General features: G+C 38.9%; 2 protein-coding genes across 2 annotated transcripts in view; both read left to right on the top strand.

The window, feature by feature from the left end:
• ftr67 (finTRIM family, member 67) overlaps positions 1-869 on the top strand; it is a 33030-nt gene extending 32161 nt beyond the window's left edge. The window contains exon 7 of the mRNA XM_061921028.1: positions 651-869. Within this exon, the coding sequence (XP_061777012.1) occupies positions 651-724 (74 nt within the window). The 3' untranslated portion in view covers positions 725-869. The remainder of the gene's footprint in view (positions 1-650) is intronic.
• Positions 870-4004: 3135 nt separating this feature from the next.
• LOC133568854 (tripartite motif-containing protein 16-like) overlaps positions 4005-17589 on the top strand; it is a 30243-nt gene continuing 16658 nt past the window's right edge. Inside the window, exons 1-2 of the mRNA XM_061921030.1 lie at positions 4005-4490; positions 12375-12530. Of these exons, the coding sequence (XP_061777014.1) occupies positions 4065-4490; positions 12375-12530 (582 nt within the window). The 5' untranslated portion in view covers positions 4005-4064. The remainder of the gene's footprint in view (positions 4491-12374; positions 12531-17589) is intronic.

The following is a 17589-nucleotide window of genomic DNA, read 5'->3' on the forward strand; positions in this document are numbered from 1 at the left end:
TTAATGCATCTTTATTTGATATGACTATAAACAAAATACGGAACAAATGTCCAACTTGCTAAAACACCAAAATTGTGTGGGGGTTGAATAATTTTGATCACAACTGTACTGAAATGAATGCCTTCTCATTGAGATGAGCATGATGAGGAACAGATCCTGACTGGTTAGGCGGGAAGTACTCGCTCCAGTTTGACCATAGCTTCTCAAATATTTTCTTTTTCGCCCCCCCCCCCCATAGGAAGAAGTAATCATTTCCCACTCTCCACCTTGACAATGAATAATATAATTTGTCTATAAAATGGTTGTAACTCTACCTCTAGAGTATTAAGCTTATTAATATTAAACAAAACAACACACTAGTCTCCTACTGTGGTTACAGTGGAGCCAAGTGCTATAAAAGAAAGCTTCATCATATTCTGCTACGGCAAAGCATGTTACCAGAGGCTCCCCCCTGTTATAGGGGGGGCGCACCCCAGTATTTGAAAAGGATGTTCTTGGTCTATTTGCAACAGTAGACACTCAATAGCTAAATTTTCAATTGTAGTCAGAATTAAGTATTTATTACAGTAAAACACATGTTGTTTTGGATAGAGAACTACTGTATCTGTCAAGCCTTTATCAAGAAACAACATTGACATTGTTCTCTGCAGGCCCCAAACTGTCGTCAGGGTCCAGACAGAGAGGCTCTCAGCGCCGCCCCAGAAAGAAACACCACTTGAACTGACCCTTCAATACTACCTTTCTTCAACTCTCACACACACACTCTTACTGTTACTTTAAAAGTACTTTTAATTTTAATTTTAAGTGTTCATTGCAGTACAATCCAGTACTGAATACTCCCCCAGTGCAGTATTAAAAGCAGGACTCACTATGCTTGTATTTCATTGCTTTTTTAAGTTCAATCAAACCCATTTAAAATATTGTGTTTGTACTAGAGATGCGCGGATAGGCAATTATAACATCCGCAACCGCATCACTAAAGTCGTCATCCACCCGCCGTCCACCCAAACCAACATTTTATCAGAACCGCAACCGCCCGCCACCCGCCCGTTGAAATACATCAGAGGTCGGCCACTTTTACCACTCAAAGAGCTATTTAAACCCATTTCACAGAGTAAAGAAGACAATGGGAGCCGCTAACGCTCTCGCGAATATCCAATCGTGCTCACCCTGATGACAAGAATAAGGGCGTGCTGTGAAGTCATTCCCTTTGACACCTTCAACAACATGTACAAACCGATTGTTAGTCCGGCAACATGTTATATGCAGCTTCCGCAATCACACGTACAAGATTGAAAGGCATACTGGGTGACACAGAGTACACTGATGGTTGTGATATACACAATTTTAACACTCTTACTAATATGCACCACACTGTGAAGCCACACCAAACAAGAATGACAAACACATTTCGGGAGAACATACTCACAGTAATTTTTTATTAAATAAAAACAGAAAAAACTACCAGCAGCGGTAAAATTCAGATCCATGAAGAAAAGAAGAAAGTGAATGAATGTTTATAACTGAATACATTTACATATGCATACAAATGTGTTTTCTTTTTTTGATTATTTTTTTAATGGATGAAGTAACGTTTATGTCAACCTTTTTCCAAAACACAACATTGAATGTTAGATATAACAGGATAATGCATATGTTTATATATTTTCTTCAGAACGCTTACAAAAAAGTGGTACCCTAGAAATGTACTAAGGGACCCCATTTTTATGACTTGATGGGGTCCCTGGGACCCCATTTTTAAAAGTTCCTAGCGCCAACACTGCTGTCAACATAGGAGAAAAAATGCTTTATTTAAATGAATATATTATTTATAAAGCAAGTTCGAGTATCATTGGCAAATTTTCACCGAGTCCCGGCCTTGGCACGCATATATGTGTCCTCTTTTTGGGATTTCAGAATATGGTCATCAGAGGTGGGTAGTAACGCGCTACATTTACTCCGTTACATCTACTTGAGTAACTGTTGGGATAAATTGTACTTCTAGGAGTAGTTTTTATGCAACATACTTTTATTTGAGTATATTTATAGAGAAGAAACGCTACTTTTACTCCGCTCCATTTATCTACAATCAGCTCGTTACTCGCTACTTTTTTTAATCGTTCTGTTAATGCACGCTTTGTTTGTTTTGATTTTGTCAGACAGGCATTCAAAGTAGGATTCCTGCGTTCCACCAATCACATGCAGTCACTGGTGACGTTGGACCAATCAAACAAAACCAGGCGGTCACGTGACCATCACACGTAGAATCCGACCTAAAAAAGTGTAAAAACTTATTGGGGTGTTACCATTTAGTGGTCAATTGTACGGAATATGTACTGTACTGTGCAATCTACTAATAAAAGTTTCAATCAATCAACTAATCAATCAAAAGTGTAAAGGAAAAAAGACACTTTTTACTTCAACCGTACTTCCCGTCAAAAGCCTAAAGACTGATCGCACAGTTCCTGTCTTCACAATAAAAGCGCCGCTCCATCGCGCCTGCGCTAACAAAATAAGAGTCTCCGAAAGCCAGCGCAAACAAGCTAGCAAGATACAGAGTTTGCCGCCAATGTATTTCTTGTAAAGTGTATAAAAACGAATATGGAAGCTGGACAAATAAGATGCCAAAAAAACAACGACTTTCATGTGGTATTAGACGGAAAAGAGGAACTTTTTTTCTCTTCCATTTGAAAACGTGGACGTTATCAGCACTATACTGTCTGATTCCAATCAATGCAAGTCATCAGAATCAGGTAATACACCAACTTATATTCTTGTCTTCATGAAAGATAGGAATCTATATGTTAAACATGCATGTATATTCATTAAAACACCTTTAACATGTCAACAAAAACGGCAAAATAAATAACTTTAAATTATATATTGTATATATATATATATATATATATATATATATATATATATATATATGTATGTATGTATGTATGTGTGTGTGTATGTATATATGAGGTAGATCACCTCGACTTGGTCATTTATTAAGTAATTGATTAATGTTGAAAAACTTATAGGGGTGTTACCATTTAATGGTCAATTGTAGGGAATATCAATCAATCAATCAATCAATGTTTATTTATATAGCCCCAAATCACAAATGTCTCAAAGGACTGCACAAATCATTACGACTACAACATCCCTGGAAGAACCCACAAAAGGGCAAGGAAAACTCACACCCAGTGGGCAGGGAGAATTCACATCCAGTGGGACGCCAGTGACAATGCTGACTATGAGAAACCTTGGAAAGGACCTCAGATGTGGGCAACCCCCCCCCCCCCCTCTAGGGGACCGAAAGCAATGGATGTCGAGCGGGTCTAACATGATACTGTGAAAGTTCAATCCATAGTGGCTCCAACACAGCCGCGAGAGTTCAGTTCAAGCGGATCCAAGACAGCAGCGAGAGTCCCGTCCACAGGAAACCATCTCAAGCGGAGGCGGATCAGCAGCGTAGAGATGTCCCCAACCGATACAGTCACTGGTGACGTTGGACCAATCAAACAAAACCAAAATATGTACTGTACTGTGCAATCTACTAATACAAGTTTCGATCAATCAATCAATCAATCAATCGATGAATGCCTACTGAGCCTATGGTGCTGTTAAGTTATTGTGGCTCAATTTGCCTTAATTTTTTTTATTTTAATGTATTATTATTTAATATATATTATTGTTTTAGTTACTTAAGAGATATTCCTGGCTCTGAATTTGCTCTTTGCTATTTTTATGTTTTTGTGCATTATTTGTTGCCGTCATCATTAAACAAACAGGTTACTCATCAGTCACTCAGTACTTGAGTAGTTTTTTCACAACATACTTTTTACTTTTACTCGAGTAAATATTTGGATGACTACTCCTTACTTTTACTTGAGTAATACATCTCTAAAGTAACAGTACTCTTTCTTGAGTACAATTTCTGGCTACTCTCCCCACCTCTGATGGTCGGCCTATAATATGACCCCTTTAAGTGTGAGGTTCGACACGTCCAGCCTTACTCTGCACCTGTAGGCCACGCCCCCGCCCCGCCCCGTCAGCCTGGCCCAGGTAGAGAAATGGCAGCGGCGACCATTTCCGTGGAGCAGGATGAGTTCAGCTGTTCGGTGTGTTTGGAGCTCCTGAGGGAGCCGGTGACGCTGCCGTGCGGACACAGCTACTGCCGGGCCTGCGTGCAGGACTACTGGAGCGGAAGCCGCCCCAAGGGCCAGTACACCTGTCCTCAGTGCCGACAGGTGTTCAACCCCAAACCTCCGCTCAACCGCAACCAGGTGCTGGGGGAGCTGCTGGACAAGTTGCAGCAAAGCGGACTCAAGGACGCTCCACTTCCCACTCGGGACGTGAAATGCGGACTTTGTCCCCCAGGCGAGAAAAGCCGAGCCGTCAAGTCGTGCGTCACGTGCTCGGAGTTCTACTGCGCCGCTCACCTGAAGGCTCACAGTGGGCGGGGCCACAGCTTGGTCCCGCTCGTGGTGACGTCACAGGTATGTTATTATTCTTATTCTTATAGATTAGTTGACAAAATGGACTTTTTCTATTGACCCGTGCAGGCGTGTATTACCACGACTCACCGCCAGGTGGCACTAACACGCTGTCGAAGGATACGCATGCGCACCGCCTTCTTCCTCTTCCGGGTTGGACTCAAACGGCCGTTCAAATTCTTTCGCAGTTTATGTGAGTTTAAATGTTTAAATATGTTAGTAATCGCCCCTGCTCGGAGTAGTTTTGTAGTAAATCAACATTAATATGACCTCGCACAGCAACAACCTTGCTGTCCGTGTCACGCCAAATTTCTTACCCCCTACAAAAACCCATTTACTTCCGTGGTCATGATTAATACAGACTGTGTGTTAACGCTATATTATAAAAAATATAACGCTATATTATAAAAATACAGACGTTTTGTTAACGCTATATTATAAAAAAAATTAAAAAACAATTTACAAACACAAGATGACGCATTTACTTCCGTGGTCATGATTAATACAGACTGTGTGTTAACGCTATATTATAAAAATACAGACGTTTTGTTAACGCTATATTATAAAAAATATAACGCTATATTATAAAAATACAGACATTTTGTTAACGCTATATTATAAAAAAAATTTAAAACAATTTACAAACACAAGATGACGCATTTACTTCCGGGGTCATGATTAATACAGACTGTGTGTTAACGCTATATTATAAAAATATAACGCTATATTATAAAAATACAGACGTTTTGTTAACGCTATATTATAAAAAATATAACGCTATATTATAAAAATACAGACGTTTTGTTAACGCTATATTATAAAAAAAATTAAAAACAATTTACAAACACAAGATGACGCATTTACTTCCGGGGTCATGATTAATACAGACTGTGTGTTAACGCTATATTATAAAAAAAATAAAAAAACAATTTACAAACACAAGATGACGCATTTACTTCCGGGGTCACGTTTCCTCTTATGTCAGGGGTGCCCACACTTTTTCTGCAGGCGAGCTACTTTTCAATTGACCAACTCGAGGGGATCTACCTCATTTATATATATCATTTATATTTATTTATTTATGAAAGAGACATTTTTGTAAACAAGTTAAATGTGTTTAATGATAATACAAGCATGTGTAACACATATAGATGTCTTTCTTTCACCAAGACAAGAATATAAGTTGGTGTATTACCTGATTCTGATGACTTGCATTGATTGGAATCAGACAGTAATGATGATAACGCCCACATTTTCAAATGGAGGAGAAAAAAAGTTGTCCTTTCTGTACAATACCACATGAAAGTGGTTGGTTTTTGGCATCTAATTCATCCAGCTTCCATACACTTTACAAGAAAAACATTGGCGGCAAATTCCGTAGCTTGCTTGATTGACATTCACGGCACCCGAGGGTCTTGTGAGATGACGCTGGCTGCTGCCAGTTCATTATTATGAAAAAATGACAGAGAGGGAGGCGAGAAACACTTTTTATTTCAACAGACTTTCACGCCGTCCCTTCCGTCAAAACTCTAAAGGCCGACTGCACATTTCCTATCTTCGCAATAAAAGCCCTGCTTCATGCTGCCTGCGCTAACAAGAGTGATGTGCACGTCAGATTTCTGAGGGATCGCTTGTGCACGCCAGTTTTCCGAGACTCTGTATTTAGTTAGCGCAGGCAGCATGAAGCAGGGCTTTTATTGTGAAGATAGGAAATGTGCAGTCGGCCTTTAGAGTTTTGACGGAAGGTACGGCGCGAGAGTCTGTTGAAATAAAAAGTGTTTCTGGCCTTCCTCTCGGTCATATTTTCATAATAATGATCTTGCAGCAGCCAGCGTCATCTCACAAGACCCTCCGGTACCGTGAATGTCATTTAAGTGACGTCTTGGTGAAGATTGATGATCACTCATTTTTAGGTCTATTTTTTTTAAAAGCCTGGCTGGAGATCGACTGACACACCCCCCGCGGTCGACTGGTAGCTCGCGATCGACGTAATGGGCACCCCTGTCTTATGTCATCCCATAGCTTGTGTTTGTAAATTGTTTTTTAATTTTTTTTTTATAATATAGCGTTAACAAAACGTCTGTATTTTTATAATATAGCGTTAAAACGTCTGTATTAATCATGAGCCCGGAAGTAAATGGGAGGGGGAAGGTTTTTGTAGAGAGAAGAAATTTGGCGTTACATCCGTCATGATTCTAATTGAGTGTTTTTCAACCTTTTTTGAGCCAAGGCACATTTTTTTTGCGTTGAACAAATCTGGAGGCACACCACCAGCATAAAACGAAACTCAGTTGACGGTAAAAAGTCGTCGTAATTGTTGGATATGACTTTAAAACATAACCAAGCATGCATCACTATAGCTCTTGTCTCAAAGTAGGTGTACTGTCACCACCTGTCACATCACACCCTGACTTATTTTCACTTTTTTGCTCTTTTCCTGTATGTAATGTTTTAATTCTTGACCCCTGGTATATATACATTATTTGTCGTTATTTATATTATCTGTATAAAACAGGGGTGTCCAAACTTTTTCCACTGAGGGCCACACACAAAATTAAACCATGCGTGGGCTGTTTTGATATTTTTCATTTTCAAACCATAACAAAATATATGGATTCTTTTTTTCTTTTTTTTTTTTACCTTTAGGACTCCCAGGGACCATAGAAGGTCTCTGTCATTAACATGTTAAAAATAAGTTAAATTATTATTTTTATTTTTTATGTAACGCTTACAGTAAATCTCTATATGAACTTCAGGTTGATATAAAGTTAAAAAAAAAAAGGATTTATACTTTTCAGTCAAAGACAACTTTGTTTTTTATATAATATTTTTTAAAACTGGAATATGCAGTATTTCGCTATTGCCCAAAACATTCAGAAAGCAATGTTTGTTCTGAAATATTTAGAGCCCTAAAAAGATCAATAATGCAGGACACCATTTAAATGTATTATTATTTCTGTGTAATCACAGTGAAAAAATAAATAAAATCCCACTAAATATCTTTGGGATCCAAAAGGTGCCCCACTCATAAAGTGATATATTTTTATTTTTTGTTTTACTTTCAACACTTAAGTTACGAGATCAACTTCAGATATATCTGTCGATTTTAAGTCTTAACTATTATTTTGTTGGTTTTATGCTCTTTTGTCAAAGAAAACACTGTTTTTATATGGCAACCACACAATATATGCAAATAATATTTTACACATAAAACATTATAAAGTGAAATATTTGAAGTAATTGGAGCCTTAAATAGGTCAATAATTCATTCTAAAAAAAAAAAAAAAAAAAACTTTTTTTTTTTAGCTTTGTCAATAAGAGCAAAATCAATCAATCAATCAATCAATCAATCAATCAATCAATCAATGTTTACTTACATAGCCCTAAATCACTAGTGTCTCAAAGGGCTGCACAAACCACTACGACATCCTCGGTAGGCCCACATAAGGGCAAGGAAAACTCACACCCAGTGGGACATCGGTGACAATGATGACTATGAGAACCTTGGAGAGGAGGAAAGCAATGGATGTCGAGCGGGTCTAACATGATACTGTGAAAGTTCAATCCACAATGGATCCAACACAGTCGCGAGAGTCCAGTCCAAAGCGGATCCAACACAGCAGCGAGAGTCCCGTTCACAGCGGAGCCAGCAGGAAACCATCCCAAGCGGAGGCGGATCAGCAGCGCAGAGATGTCCCCAGCCGATACACAGGCAAGCAGTACATGGCCACCGGATCGGACCGGACCCCCTCCACAAGGGAGAGTGGGACATAGAAGAAAAAGAAAAGAAACGGCAGATCAACTGGTCTAAAAAGGGAGTCTATTTAAAGGCTAGAGTATACAAATGAGTTTTAAGGTGAGACTTAAATGCTTCTACTGAGGTGGCATCTCGAACTGTTACCGGGAGGGCATTCCAGACTACTGGAGCCCCAACGGAAAACGCTCTATAGCCCGCAGACTTTTTTTGGGCTTTGGGAATCACTAATAAGCCGGAGTCCTTTGAACGCAGATTTCTTGCCGGGACATATGGTACAATACAATCGGCAAGATAGGATGGAGCTAGACCGTGTAGTATTTTATACGTAAGTAGTAAAACCTTAAAGTCACATCTTAAGTGCACAGGAAGCCAGTGCAGGTGAGCCAGTATAGGTATATATGTATGTATATATGTATATAAAGGTATATACAGTACAGGCGTAATGTGATCAAACTTTCTTGTTCTTGTCAAAAGTCTAGCAGCCGCATTTTGTACCAACTGTAATCTTTTAATGCTAGACATGGGGAGACCCCAAAATAATACGTTACAGTAGTCGAGGCGAGACGTAACAAACGCATGGATAATGATCTCAGCGTCTTTAGTGGACAAAATGGAGACAAGAGAAAAACAAACAGCCTGCATGGCATCTTTGTGTCAACATTGCAACTTTTCTCCGTTAGAGATTACCGAGACAGGTACCGTAGTTTTCTCTGCTTGGCTTATACAACTTCCAGTCAATAAAGTTGGATTCAAAGTACACACTTTTCAAAGGTGTAGTAACTGCCCTGACCACATGATGGCGACAAATAAATAATGTTAATTAAATAACAAGCATTAAGCACAACACACCTCAATAACAAGAGTTTACAACTTTTAGTTGTAACAAAACAAACATCATGCGGTTTATTCTGTATGTAAGTAGCATCATCTACAACAGGGGTCACCAACGCGATGCCCGCGGGCACCAGGTCGCCCGTAAGGACCAGATGAGTCGCCCGCTGGCCTGTTCTAAAAATAGCTCAAATAGCAGCACTTACCAGTGAGCTGCCTCTATTTTTTAAATTGTATTTATTTACTAGCAAGCTGGTCTCGCTTTGCTCAACATTTTTAATTCTAAGAGAGACAAAACTCAAATAGAATTTGAAAATCCAAGAAAATATTTTAAAGACTTGGTCTTCACTTGTTTAAATAAATTCATTTTATTTTTTTTTACTTTGCTTCTTATAACTTTCAGAAAGACAATTTTAGAGAAAGAATACAACCTTAAAAAATTATTTTTAGGATTTTTAAAAACATATACCTTTTTACCTTTTAAACTCCTTCCTCTTCTTTCCTGACAATTTAAATCAATGTTCAAGTAAATGTTTTGGTTTAATATTGTAAAGAATAATAAATACATTTTAATTTAATTTTTCATATTAGCTTCTGTTTTTTCGACGAAGAATATTTGTGAAACTTTTTTTCAAACTTATTATTATTATTAAATTCAAAAAAATTATTCTGGCAAATCTAGAAAATCTGTAGAATCAAATTTAAATCTTATTTCAAAGTCTTTTGAATTTCTTTGAAAATTTTTGTTTTGGAAAATCTAGAAGAAATAATGATTTGTCTTTGTTAGAAATATAGCTTGGTCCAATTTGTTATATATTCTAACAAAGTGCAGATTGGATTTTAACCTATTTAAAACATGTCATCAAAATTCTAAAATTAATCTTAATCAGGAAAAATTACTAATGATGTTCCATAAATTATTTTCTTAATTTTTTAAAAAAGATTCGAATTAGCTAGTTTTTCTCTTCATTTTTTTCAGTTGAATTTTGAATTTTAAAGAGTCGAAATTGAAGATAAACCATGTTTCAAATTTAATTTTCATTTTTTTCGTGTTTTTTCCTCTTTTAAACCGTCCAATTAAGTGTTTTTTTCATCATTTATTCTCTACAAAAAACCTTCCATAAAAGGAAAAAAAATGTACGACGGAATGACAGACAGAAATACCAATTTTTTCATGTATATATAGATTTATATATTAAAGGTAAATTGGGCAAATTGGCTATTTCTAGCAATTTATTTAAGTGTGTATCAAACTGGTAGCCCTTCGCATTAATCAGTACCCAAGAAGTAGCTTTCGGTTTCAAAAAGGTTGGTGAGCCCTGATCAACAAAGATACAAAGAATTGCTATTGCGACATCCAGTGGACACATTTAGAACAGCACTTTCTTTCATTCAAAAATTTTAGTTTAACTTTTATACTTAGCAAACTCATCCCTGTTCACGGATCGTATCGTTTAGAGCCTATCACTTTATTAAATAACGACTATAAACCTCTAACCCACATCTCTGCAAACAGATTAAAATCAGACATAACCCAATTTTTTTTGGATACTGTCTGGTTTTATATCTCTTCACAATAACAATCACCTTCTTTTGGACTTAATTGACTATAATTATCTAATAAAAAAATTACTGTTACATTGTTTGTTTATACGTTTACAAAACCTTCGATATGATTGAGCACGAATTTATGTTCTAAGCTTTATCTGTATCTAAGCTTTTAAGAGTTATCGATGCTTTTGATCAGAAGGAGCTTCGCATGGACTTCATTTATAAGTAAAGGTAAGACTATAAAAAGGTTTTTTTATTAAATGTGCTTTTCATGATGGTATCCTTACATCACACTCAAATGCAATTGGGGGTTAAATCCCCATAAAATAAAAGTTAAAAACAAAACAAAACACACTTCAGCTACTGTATTTCCTTGAATTGCCGCCGAGTATATAGTATGCACCTGCCTAGAATTACTGCCGGGTCAAACTCGTTTCGCAAAATATTATTTTTATTAGCGCATGTCCAGAATTTCCGTCGGGTCAAACTCGTTTCGCAAAATAATTAGCACATGCCGAGAATTTCCGCCGGGTCAAACTCGTCACGTCACGAGTGACACTTCACCTGTCATCATTTTCAAAATGGAGGAGGATGATTTCAATCATTTGAAATCGCATAAAGGAAAGAAGATTAAGAACTATTCAGTAGGATTTAAGGTCCAAGCTATTGAATATGCTAAAAAGAACAGTAAGCAGCTATGTTTTATTAATATACCGTAGCTGCGTGTGTCAAATATGAGTCATTAAATGACTCCCGCCTCCTGGTGGTAGAGGGCGCTAGTGATCCTTCTTGCGACTACTCGGCTGCAGAAGAAGTGACAACAAGCAACTATCAATTAGTTTTTCCTCTCGCTTGCACTTTTAACATGGAGGATTACATATCTAAAATAAAACCGTTTTCTAAACTGGACTTTCAGTCGAAGCAGGAGGTAATAAAAAAAGATCTCCATCGACACAGAGAGACTTTTAAAACTGAAGAAAGATAAGGAAGACTTCTATAAAGAAGTTATCGATGCTTTTGATCAGAAAGAGCTGCGCATGGACTTCATTTATAAGTAAAGGTAAGACCATAATAACATTATTTTTATTAAATGTGCTTTTCATGATGGCATCCTTACATCACACTCAAATGTATAAGCGCAGGCCTAAATTTACCGCATGCCTTTGGTAAGCGCCGGAGTGAGAAGAGGTTTTAAAATAATTAGCGCCCTGGCGGCAATTCAAGGAAATACGGTAACTCACGGCTTTTTATGTTTGTTTTATATTGTGATTACTGCCACAAGTGGTGGTAAAGTGTATTACACCTGAGCACTGCTGCGAGCCATATGGACAACAAACAGTTAAGAAACACTTGTGTATTGTACACATATTGTCCTTGTTTGCCCTTTTGGTTGGATTCCTGTGCATAATAGGACTGTTGCCATGTTTGTTCTTCATGTGCTACTTTGTTAAATAATAGCTAAAAAAAGGGGTCAAAAAACAAGCACAGCTCAAATATAAAACAAATGTTTTTCTGGGTTTTAGCCAAGCTTGTACAGTAATGTAACTGATGTATGTGTGCTTGGGGATTTGTTGCCTTTTGTATCAGTAGTAAATTAATAAATTATGTACTAATTTGCTATCAGACAAAAAACACAACTAAGATAGCTTTAAGGCACCGTTTCAGTTTGTGTTGCATGTGAAGTCCTGCACACGGCCACATTTAACACAGGTGTGTTGTTCTGTTCTGTGTGTGATGGTTCCCCTCAGACAAGTGTTAGTAAGGAGAAGTTATGTCCCTACCACCACAAAGTGGTGAGGAGCTACTGCCGAGTGGACCACGAGGGCGCCTGCTCACGCTGTGTGAAAAGTCAGCACAAAGGTCACGAGGTGGTGCAGCTGGTGGACGAGCGTGCATCACAACAGGTACGTCCACTAAGTCTACATAACCCTAACAAAACACAAACTTGCAGGCCAATACACAATTCAGTCGTCCAACACATTGCAGCTTCACCACGTCGCGCTCAGCCTATTTTTTTTTTAAAGCATAATTCTACTCTATATATCTATTTGTCCTAAAGCAGGGGTAGGGAACCTGTGGCTCTAGAGCCAGATGTGGCTCTTTTGATGACTACATATCAATCAATCAATCAATGTTTACTTATATAGCCCTAAATCACTAGTGTCTCAAAGGGCTGCACAAACCACCACGACATCCTCGGTAGGCCCACATAAGGGCAAAGAAAACTCACACCCAGTGGGACATCGGTGACAATGATGACTATGAGAACCTTGGAGAGGAGGAAAGCAATGGATGTCGAGCGGGTCTAACATGATACTGTGAAAGTTCAATCCACAATGGATCCAACACAGTCGCGAGAGTCCAGTCCAAAGCGGATCCAACACAGCAGCGAGAGTCCCGTTCACAGCGGAGCCAGCAGGAAACCATCCCAAGCGTAGGCGGACCAGCAGCGCAGAGATGTCCCCAGCCGATACACAGGCGAGCAGTACATGGCCACCGGATCGGACCGGACCCCCTCCACACGGGAGAGTGGGACATAGAAGAAAAAGAAAAGAAACGGCAGATCAACTGGTCTAAAAAGGGAGTCTATTTAAAGGCTAGAGTATACAGATGAGTTTTAAGGTGAGACTTAAATGCTTCTACTGAGGTGGCATCTCGAACTGTTACCGGGAGGGCATTCCAGAGTACTGGAGCCCGAACGGAAAATGCTCTATAGCCCGCAGACTTTTTTTGGGCTTTGGGAATCACTAATAAGCCGGAGTCCTTTGAACGCAGATTTCTTGCCGGGACATATGGTACGGCTCTCAGATAATTATATTTATATAGAGCTTTTCTCTAGTGACTCAAAGCGCTTTACAAAGTGACACCCAATATCTAAGTTACATTTAATCAGAGGTGGGTAGAGTAGCCAAAAACTGTACTCAAGTAAGAGTACTGTTACTTTCGAGATGTATTACTCAAGTAAAAGTAAGGAGTAGTCACCCAAATATTTACTTGAGTAAAAGTAAAAAAGTATATTGTGAAAAAACTACTCAAGTACTGAGTAACTGACGAGTAACCTCATTACTGGAACTGCTACCCTCAGGCAGACGCTACAGGGTGCTAAAAGCGAGCACCAATAGACTAAAAAATAGCTTTTACCCAAGAGCCATAGTAGCACTAAACAGGCACTGAGTGAGCACAATATGTCCATCATGTCCTCATGTGTAATGTTTAAATGTTTTTCTATTTTTTTCGGACTACAATGTGCAATAATGTTTTATGTATGTGTGTATATGTATTCATATGCATGCAGATATGCATCCGTGTGGATACATATACATATACATAGATACATCTGTCATCTCTATCTTATTTTAATTTTTTTTTTTTACTATTTATACTACCATATTGTATATGCACCTTAGGAGGAGCTGCTCCAATTTCGTTGTTCTTTGAACCTGTTCATTGCAATAATGACAATAAAACTCTATTCTATTCTATTATTAACCTCATTCATTACCATGAATTGATTAACGTGGACCCCGACTTAAACAAGTTGAAAAACTTATTGGGGTGTTACCATTTAGTGGTCAATTGTACGGAATATGTACTGTACTGTGCAATCTACTAATAAAAGTATCAATCAATCAATCAAAGTATCAAAATGGCAACAAATAATGCACAAAAACATAAAAAATATCCATCCATCCATCATCTTCCGCTTATCCGAGGTCGGGTCGCGGGGGCAACAGCCTAAGCAGGGAAACCCAGACTTCCCTATCCCCAGCCACTTCGTCTAGCTCTTCCCGGGGGATCCCGAGGCGTTCCCAGGCCAGCCGGGAGACATAGTCTTCCCAACGTGTCCTGGGTCTTCCCCGTGGCCTCCTACCGGTCGGACGTGCCCTAAACACCTCCCTAGAGAGGCGTTCGGGTGGCATCCTGACCAGATGCCCGAACCACCTCATCTGGCTCCTCTCCATGTGGAGGAGCAGCGGCTTTACTTTGAGTTCCTCCCGGATGGCAGAGCTTCTCACCCTATCTCTAAGGGAGAGACCCAAACTCATTTGGGCCGCTTGTACCCGTGATCTTATCCTTTCGGTCATGACCCAAAGCTCATGACCATAGGTGAGGATGGGAACGTAGATCGACCGGTAAATTGAGAGCTTTGCCTTCCGGCTCAGCTCCTTCTTCACCACAACGGACCGGTGCAACGTCCGCATTACTGAAGACGCCGCACCGATCCGCCTGTCGATCTCACGATCCACTCTTCCCCCACTCGTGAACAAGACTCCTAGGTACTTGAACTCCTCCACTTGGGGCAGGGTCTCCTCCCCAACCCGGAGATGGCATTCCACCCTTTTCCGGGCGAGAACCATGGACTCGGACTTGGAGGTGCTGATTCTCATTCCGGTCGCTTCACACTCGGCTGCGAACCGATCCAGTGAGAGCTGAAGATCCCGGTCAGATGAAGCCATCAGGACTACATCATCTGCAAAAAGCAGAGACCTAATCCTGCGGTTACCAAAAAAATAGCAATGAGCAAATTCAGAGCCAGGAATATCTCTTAAGCAAATAAAAAATAATGTATATTAAATAATAATACATTAAAATAAGACACATTTAGCCACAATAACTTAACAGCACCATAGGCTCAGTAGGCATTGATTGATTGATTGATTGATTGAAACTTGTATTAGTAGATTGCACAGTACAGTACATATTCCGTACAATTGACCACTAAATGGTAACACCCCAATAAGTTTTTCAACGTCAATTATTTAATAAATGACCAAGTCGAGGTGATCTACCTCATATATACATACACACACATATCTTATATATTATGTCCAGGGTGTACACCGCCTTCCGCCCGATTGTAGCTGAGATAGGTGCCAGCGCCCCCCGCGACCTCAAAAGGGAATAAGCAGTAGGAAATGGATGGATGGAGATATATATATATATATATATATATATATATATATATATATGTATTTATTTTGCCGTTTTTGTTGACATGTTAAAGGTGTTTTAATGAATATACATGCATGTTTAAAACAGATTCCTATCTTTCATGAAGACAAGAATATAAGTTGGTGTATTACCTGATTCTGATGACTTGCATTGATTGGAATCAGACAGTATAGTGCTGAAAAAGTCCACGTTTATCAAATGGAGGAGAAAAAAAGTTCTTCCTTCCTGTCTAATACCACATGAAAGTCGTTGGTTTTTGGCATCTTATTTGTCCAGCTTCCATATTCGTTTTTATACACTTTACAAGAAATACATTGGCGGCAAATTCCGTAGCTTGCTAGCTTGTTTGCGCTGGCTTTTGGAGACTCTTATTTTGTTAGCGCAGGCGCGATGGAGCGGCGCTTTTATTGTGAAGACAGGAACTGTGCGATCAGTCTTTAGGCTTTTGACGGGAAGTACGGTTGAAATAAAAAGTGTATTTTTTTCTTTACACTTTTGATTGATTGATTGAAACTTGTATTAGTAGATTGCACAGTACAGTACATATTCCGTACAATTGACCACTAAATGGTAACACCCCAATAAGTTTTTCAACGTCAATTATTTAATAAATGACCAAGTCGAGGTGATCTACCTCATATATACATACACACACGTATCTTATACATACACACACATATTATATATATTAATATGTCCAGGGTGTACACCGCCTTCCCTCCGATTGTAGCTGAGATAGGGGCCAGCGCCCCCCGCGACCTCAAAAGGGAATAAGCAGTAGGAAATGGATGGATATATATATATATATATATATATATATATATATATATATATATATATATATATATATATATATATATATATTTTGCCGTTTTTGTTGACATGTTAAAGGTGTTTTAATGAATATACATGCATGTTTAACATATAAATTCCTATCTTTCATGAAGACAGGAATATAAGTTGGTGTATTACCTGATTCTGATGACTTGCATTGATTGGAATCAGTAGTGCTGAAAAAGTCCACGTTTTCAAATGGAGGAGAAAAAAAGTTCCTCTTTTCCGTCTAATACCACATGAAAGTCGTTGTTTTTTTGGCATCTTATTTGTCCAGCTTCCATATTCGTTTTTATACACTTTACAAGAAATACATTGGCGGCAAACTCCGTAGCTTGCTAGCTTGTTTGCGCTGGCTTTCGGAGACTCTTATTTTGTTAGCGCAGGCGCGATGGAGCGGCGCTTTTATTGTGAAGACAGGAACTGTGCGATCAGTCTTTAGGCTTTTGACGGGAAGTACGGTTGAAATAAAAAGTGTCTTTTTTCCTTCACACTTTTGATTGATTGATTGATTGAAACTTTTATTAGTAGATTGCACAGTACAGTACATATTCCGTACAATTGACCACTAAATGGTAACACCCCAATAAGTTTTTCAACTTTTTTAAGTCGGATTCGACGTGTGACGGTCACGTGACCGCCTGGCTCTGTTTGATTGGTCCAACGTCACCAGTGACTGCATGTGATTGGTAAAACGCAGACATATGTAGTTCCTACTTTGAAAAACCAAAACAAACAGTAATAGATCGATAAAAAAAAAGTAGTGAGTAGCGAGCTGAATGTAGATAAATGGAGTGGAGTAAAAGTAGCGTTTGTTCTCTATAAATATACTCAAGTAAAAGTGTGTTGCATAAAAACTACTCTTAGAAGTCCAATTATCCCAAAAGTTACTCAAGTAGATGTAACGGAGTAAATGTAGCGCGTTACTACCCACCTCTACATTTAAACCAGTGTGGGTGGCACTGGGGGCAGGTGTGTAAAGTGTCTCGCCCAAGGACACAACGGCAGTGACTAGGATGGCTGAGGCGGGAATCGAACCTGGAACCCTCAGGTTCTAGCACAGCCACTCTACCAACCGAGCTATGCCGAGTAACCGTGTAATACTCTTCCATATCAGTAGGTGGCAGTCGGTAGCTAATTGCTTTGTAGATGTGGGAAACAGCGGGAGGCAGGGTG

The sequence above is a fragment of the Nerophis ophidion genome, linkage group LG14 (genome assembly GCF_033978795.1).
Source record: "Nerophis ophidion isolate RoL-2023_Sa linkage group LG14, RoL_Noph_v1.0, whole genome shotgun sequence".
Lineage (NCBI taxonomy): Eukaryota > Metazoa > Chordata > Actinopteri > Syngnathiformes > Syngnathidae > Nerophis > Nerophis ophidion.